This window comes from the organism of the source record quoted next, unplaced genomic scaffold, assembly GCF_019419815.1.
Source record: "Pyrus x bretschneideri cultivar Hongxiangsu unplaced genomic scaffold, Pyrus_bretschneideri_v1 Contig45, whole genome shotgun sequence".
Lineage (NCBI taxonomy): Eukaryota > Viridiplantae > Streptophyta > Magnoliopsida > Rosales > Rosaceae > Pyrus > Pyrus x bretschneideri.
Window position 1 is genome coordinate 3691646 of NW_025999779.1, and position 10510 is coordinate 3702155.

The window sequence follows — 10510 nt, forward strand, 5'->3', positions numbered from 1 at the left end:
AATTCGTGAGTATTGATCATGAAGCTAAAACTTTGCATATGAAGTTTGATTCGTATATTTCTTATGATGAAGTTCAACCAAGTAACATAAGTTAAATTCTTAATGACAAAATAAGTGTTCATTTGAAACTGATTTTAAAATGACTGAATCCAGTCCTAAATAACTAAACAGAAAGTGATAAAAAGAGCAAGAATTAATTTTTAAGCCCGGAACGACATCGTAAGACCATCTTCAACCCTTGAGCTCAAAGCCAAATTTTTTAGCTCGGAAAATTTAGCTTTTAGCCTACAAACAGTTTTTTTGCTCTAACTATTATGGCCTAAAATTTTAGCCCAAGATTATTTAAAAATGAATTTAGGCTAATTTTTTTCTTAAATTAAATTTTAAAAAATAAATAAATATGTAGACTATCGTAAATTAATTTTATGAACATTTTAATCTAAAAATATTTAAATTCCGATAAATATTGAAAAATCACTAAATTTTCCACAAAGCAAGCCTTCAACTTTCACCAAACTTTCAACTTTTATCAATAATCTTCCCCTTTGTTGGTCCGCATCAGTTCCCCACCTTGGACAATCATTGAGGACGTCCCAAGCATGTTGCAACTTAAAAACTTGATTTTTTTATGTTACTCTTGTCTTGTAAATTTCCATTGCTTTTGTCACCGTATGCAAAAAATACATAAAAATAATTAGTTGCAAAATAATATTATGTACATGACAAATAAAATATCAAGAAAAAAACTCACAATTTTTGTGGTGCTCCTTCACTAGCCATGCCACCCACGACTCTCTCCAAGCTTCCCTTCCATAAAGTGCATGCTTTGTTGATAGTCTTCCACCGATCATAAACACCACGACCATCCCATCCCGCCGCTGTTGCAGTTTTCTTGAAACTTTGCAATGATTTTATCCCACAAAACCTTTTTATTTTGATTTGTGCCAACTGCACTATCTTCGCTAACAGAAACCCATGCCAAGCATAATGCAACATCTTCCTCACAGGTCCAACTACGATATCTAATCTCTCTTGCCATGTTGAACAATTTGGAAATGGAAAGAAATTGTAGAATGATAAATTGGAAGAATTGTAGGAGAAAATTGAGTTTTGCTGGTTGGAACCCTCGCCGCATTAGGCGTCATTGTAGGCTGCATTTGGCGCCCAAACAGTTGAAAAGCAATCCCTTCGATGGAGCCCACACCGACTTTTGGGCTAAATTTTAGGTGGAATCTGGCCTCAGTTTCCCATTTAGTATTTAGCCCAAAGTTTTTTCTTGAGTTGGATTGAGTTTGAGGGGAAATTTTGAAAGGAAATTTAGCTCATAGTCCCCGGCTTGGAGGTGGCCGAAGGGGGTAAAAGGTTACGCGTTTTCTTCCGTGAAATCCTCCAGTCCCATGCTAGAACTCGTGTGCAATTGGTAAGGGGGGGGGTAGTTTGGTAATTTCAGAGTCCGAACAGGAATAAGGAAGCGAAACAAAAGGCAATGCCGCGCAATGAGCTCCCAATTAAAACCAGAAAAAACCGTTGGTTTCATTTCTGCACCCGAAAGGAATCGCTTGACTTCTTCTCCTCCTTCCTCTCTTCCAATCTTCATCAACCCAAATTCAACAAAATTAAGCATAATCTCACCATTTAATTACTAATTTATTCCTCTATTTCATAAATTGATCTGTTTACTACTTGTTTGGCGAGCGGGAAAATTGTGAGAGAAAAAGCAAGAAAAAAAAAAAGAAGAGAGCGACCGTCGGATGACATGTCGTGGATTAGAAATGCGGTGAACCTGGCAGTGGAAGCAGGGGCCACCAACACCCTCACCCGCACCGTACGAAACTACGCGGACACTGTCGTCCTCCACGCTGGCAATGCCGTCGCCGGTGCCAGACTCCTCCTCCCTGACCGCATTGTACGATTTCTTTACTCACTTGTTTTCCGTTTGAAAAAAAAATTCAAATTTTGAATCAAGTCCCTTTCTTTATTATGTCATTTTGCGCATTTTTTCTGTTTAAATGTAGGGCGTGTTTGGAGGCTTATTAGAATGGCCAAAAGCATTTATGGTTGCTACACTTCTAATTGCTTTTCAGAAAGCAATTGAATTTTGGTTGGGAAATTGATTTTTGCACTCCCCTTTTCTCCTTTGCACTCGTCCTCTTGTTTCTAGTAAAATTGAACGAATAAGGGACAAAAGGAGAGTGTGAAAGTCTGTTTAACAAGCTTCTAATGAAAGTACTTTTAGTAAAAATGCTTACGAGAAGAAGTGCTTTTTCGAAATACGTACCCAAACGCACCCAATTTATTTGGGGAGAAATGATTTCCTCTTCGTATTTGCTTTATTTATTTGTTTGATGATTTATCTTATAATTTGAGTTTTGGTTCACACGATTTATGTGAATCAGCGTCCGAGAAATTTACAGAGTTTTAAGCACACTGCGAAAAGATTGGAAGAGGTTTCTGTTTCTTGTAGAGGTGTAGAAAGGGTTCAGCTGCTGCGGAGGTGGTTGGTTGCACTTAAAGAAATTGAAAGATTGTCCACCCTTTACAATGCGAGTAATGAAAAGGGTCCCGAAGACCACCTTAATTCTGATGAGTCCACAGATTCCCCAAGAAAACCTACCCTGGTGAGTTAACCCTGCACTTTGTTTTCTATGGTGTTTTTTTAGTTGCTTTTTTGTAATCTTGGGTTAATGTTTACGACAGGTTTATTACGTAGACTCTGATGCTGGAGATGAACTGAAAACTTTTCGTGATGTCTTTCTTCATAGCCAAGCTCTTGAAGGCATAACATTGTCCATGGTAAATTGAGAACGTATACTTGTTTGCTTTCAATAGGCTTGATAACAATCTCCTTGTAAACGATTAGTGTTTGGTGTATGTACGATGAGTGAGATTTCACTATACATACTTGGTTGACATAGAATTAGAAGGCAGTGTTTATTTTCTTTTACCAACTACAAGGCTGATCCCTAGTAAATATATGAATAGTGAATAGAGCACCGGATTATATAATAATCGGGCGTCATCAACATGTGCATAATAATTGCATTATAATCAGAGATAAACACTGTTTGAATTATATACACAATTATAATAACTGCTTTTAATGGTTAGGATTTCTTCCTTCTCCTTCTAACCCGCTTGAAAAGTAGTAGAAGTATGATATCTAGATTTTCCATCCTTTTAGCTTTCCCTTGACTTTCTGCATACAGTGGCTTGGCTTTGTATTTGCTGATCCAGGGAGTTTAACCGCAGGTTAACTCTTTTGTATGACTCAGATTCTTGAAGAACCAAATGAGGAAGAAGTTTCACTACTTTTGGAGATATATGGGTGATTTTTCTCACTCTTCAAATCTTCTCATAATGGCCGATTATTATTATTAGTACTTGTTTGGGATAACTTAGGTCCTTGAAGTTTCATTTGTGGTCGATGACAAGGATAAGAAACTTATATTTGGTTGACCAAAAAAAAAATTTAAGAAAGATTGTTAATTTATTTAAAGATCACTTCTGCAGATAATGTTATTTGAATAGTAATTATTACGTGAATTTTCTTTTATGGTTATATACAGGCTCTGTCTCACAGGAGGGAAGGAAGTACATATTGTAGTAATGAGCAGCGTACAGAATTTGGCAATTGCACTTTCATACTATCAAGATGAAGTACTGGTAAGGACGGGGTATGCATATCTTCAGCATGACAGCATGCACATTTACACGGGGTTGATTTAGACTGTATGCCTCTAAATACTATTGATATCAGGCACCTAAAAGGGGTCCATATATTCAGCTTTTGCAAAGGGCCATATAAATCTCAAGACCTGAGCCTGTACTCCAAATGGTACTAGGTAGCTCATTTAGCCGATGGAACCATTAAGTTTGCTACAATTTGGAACAAGTTTCCGGTCCTTTGATTTATGATCTAAGAAAAATTAATGTTGTGCTTGAGATTTTCATGTCTCAATCCATCCAAGGTTTAATGATTTAAGGTTCTTATTGTTAAATTGATATATTATTATCATTTGAATGCTCAAGTCCCCAACAAATTGTTCCCTTTTTTCTCATGTTCTCGAACTGCCATCTTCCGTATGGCATAGCATGGTTTTCTCGCTACATGATTGACCATGTTTTTTTACTTTCCAGATTATTCCATAGCTTTAGTAAAAAAGAGCTGCATTTTTAACATTACACAATCATGTTGCAAACTAAAAAATTTCGATTTTAGTGCATTCATCCCATCCCTTCTCTTCTCCAATTTATTTTTTACTTCTCTTTTCAGATAAAGCGAGAAGAATTGCTCCAATTTGCTCAAGGTGCAATTGCAGGGCTGAAAACAAATGCAGATCTTGCAAGGTGGTCATTGATGAACATTTTTCTTTCCTTTTTCAATGTTGCATGTCTGGGCATTGACATGAGCGCTAAGAGATATATGGAATGAAAATGACTGTTCTATTGGAGGTGTATTGTGATTTTGCTGGCTCTTTCTTTGATTAAGAATAGTTCCACCGAATGAGTTGATATGTTAAACTTGTTTCTCTATATATGATGCTGCCGCTGCCTCTCTCTCTCTCTCTCTCTCTCTCTCTCTCTCTGTGACCTGTCAAGCACGATTCCTTGTAATTTTCTTTCTATATCATTTCATTTTGGTTGTCTTTGGTGGTTGATTATGTATGGGAAGGTAATAATAGTATTCTTTTGTTTGCTGACCCTCTATTGATCTCCTTTAATGAATGTTGATTCACCTCACCTTTTTCTCCACATGTTTTTGTGATCTGTTCTGTGTTCTCAGAATAGATGCTGAAGCCTGCAGTATCAGGGAAGAACTTGATAAATTGATGGCACACCAGAAGCCTCTGAGTGAAGGTTGTGAAAAATCATCTGAGAAGGAAAGAAATGCGACAATAGAGGTAAGCTTGATCTTCTTGTTTATGCAGATACGCTAAATATGTATGCAGGTGTGTTCATCCATGTATGCAAGTCCACTCACATTTGTATGGAGTTTCACGCACACATGCAGATACACAGCCCATACATGGAGGCTTTAATGGAGATGATTTTATTCGCGTTTCCAACTTTTATTTTGACTTTGGGAAGACATCTCTTTTCTTATGTGCATATTTGTTCTAATTTTTGTTTTGATTTATCTATCCTTCTATAACAAAATTTTCACATCCAATGTATTCCCATTTCTTTACACATCAAAAAGCATAAGCATAAACATAAACATATGTATTATCTTGTTATATCTTATGAGTCCATGGATTGTGCTCAACCAATTTTTAGAAGAAGTAAAAAAGAATGTGAATAGGGTACTTAGGGTTTAGATTTAGTACAGCTGTGCCAAAGTAGCTGCATAGTTCAGGCAGCTAACCGATAATTCTTATAGATGCAGTTGCATTGCGATGATTTTTATAAGGAATTGTGGTAGTTAAGTGCAAATCACTGAAAGCTCTGATTTCCTTGCAGAATTTAAAAGATGCGCTTGTAAAAATTCAACTCTGTTCCAGGTTGGAGGATCTGTTACTAAAGAAGAAATCATTAGGCAATGGGGACTCCCCCGAGCTGCATTCTGAAAAGGTCTAAATTCCGTGCTATATCAGTCCCGTCCCTCCCCCTCTTCTTTGAACTGTCACCAAAGTTGAACCGACAACTAGTTCCCAATTTTTAGACTGATTCAAGGTTAACAAATTCTGAAACATTTCTTGCTATGCATGGAAACTAGCTGCATCTTGAACCATTCTAGAGAAACAGTCTGAAGAACAAGGCAGTCGTTCTTAGCTGTGCCACTTGAAGGCAATTGCACGTGTGTAGGAAATTAGACCCCATATTCTTGGGTCAGGACTTCTCTTATTAGTATTTAACTGCGGTGTTCTAATTCTTCTTCCAGGTTGAGAAATTGAAAATATTATCACAATCTCTTGCCAACTCCACTTCACAAGCTGAAAAGCGCATTTCAGACCACAGGTTTCAAATACTATCTTAAAAGATATTTTCTTGTGTTTATAGGTGCTAGTGTATGTATGCATGTTTCCATGTTTTTTTTTTTAATCACATCCTTTGTGAAGATAGTTTTTCGTCATGACTGAGCATACCCGATAACTGTTTTTTCATCAGTAGGGGTGTCCGGTACTCGTCAATATTTCTTAGGTGAATAGGATTGCTTGTTATTTATAAAGGGATAGTTCACTTTGGGATCAGTACTTGTTTGGTGCATGTTGGGGCATGCATCTCCAGTATGATCTTTGATTAATTGCTATCTGACATGGAAAATGTTAAATTTTGAGCATATGGCGTTTTCTTAATCAGGGTTGGCTTTGATTTTGGTAAAATGCTTTTTTGTTCCTTTGATACTTCAAGCAGGTTTCAGAAAGAAGAAGCACTCAGTTTTCGTGTTGCTAAAGCTAATGAAGTAAGCCAAATGGAGAAGGTATGCTGCCTCAAAGGACTTATTTTCGTCCAATTAACCTTGTCGTTGGAGTATTGCTACAATGGCATGTGCCAAATTAGTTTGATGCTTAAATAAAAACTGCAAAGTTCCCCCTAGTTTTCATACCCATGGCTAAATGTTCATAAAAGGAAATAATGTAGTGCGTTGAACAATGTGCAATCTATTTGGGAAAGATAAGTAGATTTATGAATTTTACTTGGTTAAATAAATACAGAGAATTGTTACTTGGTAAAGCGAGAAACTAAATACAAGGTACAATACTTAAAAAAAAACAAGGGATACCTCAACAAATTAATAAGTTGTTAATTAATATTATTATTTTATTGATTATTTAATATTCGCTAAATTAATGGATTTTCCTTGGTCCTAACTCCTAAGGCATTAATTTATAGAAGTTTAACTTTAGATAAATGACATCTTTTGCTTGGTGGACTGTTAAAATTATAAGTCGGATATGGTTTAGGCCTACGGTCTGTAGTGGACTGTTTATCGAAATAAATGTGTTCGGTTGAATTGTTGAGGTATACAAATTTTAGTAAATTTTTCAGGAACTGGCAGCAGAGATCGGAAAACTTGAGAGGCAAAGAGAAGAACTCCAAAGTGAATTGAAAAAGGTTCCTCCTCTGTTTCTTATATCACTCTTTTTATGCTTTCAAGAAAATATGCACTCTAGGAGATGGCAGTCATTTCCAATACTGTTTAATTGATTGTTAGTTCTTGGCTTCTATCCATATTGATATCACGATCACCTGACAGTAAATCGTCCGTATGCATTTTTTGTTGTTGAACATCAGTAGAGCTGAATATCAAATGTCACTCCTGCCCATTCTATAGTCTATAAAATGAGTCTGGTTGAGTTTTGTTTTTCACAAACTTTTGCTGGGATTAGATATACAGCTGAACATTGTTTTATAGGTGATTATCACATTGAATGCCGTTCGTGCACGCCTTCACAATGCAAGGGAAGAAAGAGAGCAATTTGATGAAGCAAGCAATCAGATTCTTGTACACATAAAAGCAAAGGTATACAGGTTTTTTATCATGCCTTAGTCTGAATTCAGAATGCATAAGTTACATATGGTTTTTTCAGCTCTAAATTGGATGAACATTTGATGGTTCGCTATGGAAGTATCTTTTTATATTTGTTTTCTTTAATGACAGGAAGATGAGCTATCAAGATCTGTTGATTCATGTAAAGCAGAAGTTGATGTGGTCAATACGTGGATTAGTTTTTTGGAAGATACCTGGGTTCTGCAATCCTCATACACGCATCAAAAGGAGAAGCAGGTCAAGTATGTAGATCTCAGTTACACTGATCAGCAAATTAATTTGATACCAAGATTCCCAACGTACTACGTCAAATTAATGTATTCATAAAACTGGAAATGGAATTAATATTTTGTGAGACGAGATATTTAATAATTAGCGTACCTGCATTGTTGTGTCCATCCTGTAGTGGATGATGAGTTAACATATTCGGTGATTATGATACTTGGTTCTTTCATGTTCAAGTGGCGAACTGGAGAGATATGGAGACTATTTTGTGAATTTGGTAATCCAACTTCTCTCTGCTTACAAGGTAATACTTTTCTTCATTGATAGTTGTTTTTAAATACTGCATCATATTCACCTGTTATCTGTAACATTTTTTATCACCTCATTGGCGTGTCTCTCTTGTATCGCAATTAGGAAACCTTGGGATCTTCAATCACTCGCATCAGGACTCTTGTGGAGTGCTTGAACTCAAGTAAAGGGTAATTTTCTGTTTCTCTCTTAGCTGTTTTTACACCGTTAGATCAAGCCTCTGATTATTCATTTACATCAGAGCAAATATAACTGGCATAGATGATGGGAGTTCAAAAGAAAGTAACCCAAGGAAAAATCTTGAAGAGGATTATGTGGACATGGAAGCCAAGGTATGCATAAATCTTCCCCTATTTTTTTGCTAATATTATCTATTGTCTGAATTAGTGCTTAATGGAATTCATTATGTGTTTTTCGTTAATAAGGGAAATATTCCTCAATCTATGCTTCTTTGGTCATTTTCCAGTTTCTGATTACCTTAAGTGTAGTGGATACCATGAAAAAGCAATTCTACGTTCAAACCGAAGGCATTTTCAGGTAGTTGTAAGTGCTATCATTTTCCCTACTGCCATTAGGTGCGGTGCTTTTATGCTTATAACCTCATTCCTCTTATATGGATGAATACACGGTGTTTTCTTGATTCAGGAGAGATGATCAGAAGGTCAAAGAACTCTTTGATGCCATCAAAAATTTGAAAGACGAATTTGAATCCATTGACAGACCAATATTGGAGATTGAAGCTTCACCACGAAGACCAGAGACGCCCTCTAGTGGTAGGGCCAGTTCAAGTCTGTCTCCTACTGCTAACTCTCCATTGACAACCGGGACTCCAGAACTCAAACACGATGAAGTTTCCAATTCTTCCTCAACTAAGGGGGAGACACTGGACCCAAAGGAAGATATGAAGCTAGGGCTGGAACTTGGTAAGACCAACCTGTTGACCACTGGTCCTCCACAACTCAAACAGGATGAAGTCTCCAATTCTTCCTTCATCAAGGGCGCAAATACACTAGACGTGAAGGAAGAGTTGCCAAAACTAGACCCTGACATTGGGAAGGCCAATCCAACGACCACTGAGACTCCAGAACTTGAAAAGTATGAAGTAAATGAAGAACTGGCAAAACTACAGCCAGAACTTGGGAAGTTTGTCAAAGAAATCTCAGCGGATGAGATTAGCGATATGGTGTTTGATGAACTCGAAAAGGAAATGAAAAGAACTAGCTGACCAGCAACATATGTATGCCAAATTCATACGGTGGAATATGCATTACCAGTGCATATTGATCTTATACCATTGCAGGTTTATGACATTTCTTGTTGAAGAAGCAAATTAGTAGGTCTCTTACGTGAGATGTAACGCTATGTATCTACAGACGACACTCTCATAGGTTGTAAATATATAGTTGACAAACATTGGAGTTGCTTAGGTCTCTTGATGCTGTGTGAATTCTCTGATCATTTGAAGATGTAGATAATACCTTAAAAGTTAAAAGTGAACTATATTCTCTTGTGTGGATACTGAACAGTAAAATTATTTCAAGCTGATTTTTACCTTTCCAAAGACTCCAATCAGTTTTGACGTGCCACTACTAGAATTATGCTCATTGCACATCAGTTTTTGCACACCCTTTGCAATTGGTGGCCATAGATATAAAGTTGCTACTTTTACTATTTTTTGGTGGCTTTACAGTGGGATGCCACTTATATCAGTGGCCTTAAGAAATGAGCCACCAATGATTGGTGTCTGTTAACTAACTTTATTTCTTAAAATTACACCAAAGACTTTTTACATGTTTTTTCAACTTTGGGACATGTTTTTTTATTTCTTTTTTAGTCTTCTCCTTTTTATCCATAAAAAATAATTGTTTTTTTTTTCATTTAATAATCCTATTCTACAGTAGTTTCATCCCCAAATAAATATGAAGTTAGACAACCCTAATTTTCATTTACATGTGTTCCCAGATTGATATGTTTTAAGTTTAACTTCATTTCCTTGCAGGAGGAGATTGATGCTAAGGTTGTTGTGGCTAGTATTTCAACAACCTGCAGTCAGAAAATTCACACCCGATTGGTATGTACCTGATTAAAATAATTTACGCTTTGCTACCATGCTAGTGCAATATGATAGGAGCATATTTATGCACCTTAGTTTAGCTTGTCTTGTGCATTTAAAGTGTTTTTCCTTAGTAAAGTAGTCTTTTAAGCTAGTTTTATGTATTTTCAGGATTTAAGGGCAAAGTATGCAAAATGATGCATTTTGGAGCATTTTGGAGCAAAATTGGGCTTGGAATGGATAGCATATGCTTGGAGCAAAAGGAATGGACGAAATTGAAGACCTAAAGGAGGATTTGGAGTTACATCCTTTCCTAAACTAAGTAATAAAGCCTTAGGATATTTTCTGCCCAATATTTCCCACCATAGCAGCACCTTACATGCATTCACTCTTCATAATTCACTCACATGCTCTCCCATCATCATTCCACA

At 36.5% G+C, this 10510-nt stretch overlaps 1 protein-coding gene across 2 annotated transcripts; it reads left to right on the top strand.

The window, feature by feature from the left end:
- The first annotated feature begins 1518 nt into the window (after nucleotides 1-1518).
- On the top strand, nucleotides 1519-9555 carry LOC103933756. 2 transcript variants are annotated; one of them, XM_009343446.3, is made up of 18 exons: nucleotides 1519-1906; nucleotides 2397-2618; nucleotides 2698-2793; nucleotides 3273-3325; nucleotides 3567-3663; nucleotides 4274-4347; nucleotides 4784-4901; nucleotides 5461-5571; nucleotides 5882-5958; nucleotides 6355-6421; nucleotides 6991-7056; nucleotides 7358-7465; nucleotides 7604-7734; nucleotides 7955-8021; nucleotides 8132-8196; nucleotides 8268-8358; nucleotides 8493-8563; nucleotides 8672-9555. In XM_009343446.3, the coding sequence occupies exons 1-18, from the start codon at nucleotides 1757-1759 to the stop codon at nucleotides 9249-9251; spliced, it is 2244 nt and encodes a 747-aa protein (XP_009341721.2). In that variant the 5' UTR covers nucleotides 1519-1756; the 3' UTR covers nucleotides 9252-9555. The 2 variants fall into 2 exon arrangements, with proteins under 2 accessions (XP_009341721.2, XP_048423487.1); XM_048567530.1 differs by having other exon boundaries at nucleotides 8493-8569; nucleotides 8672-8786.
- The last annotated feature ends 955 nt before the right edge of the window (nucleotides 9556-10510 follow it).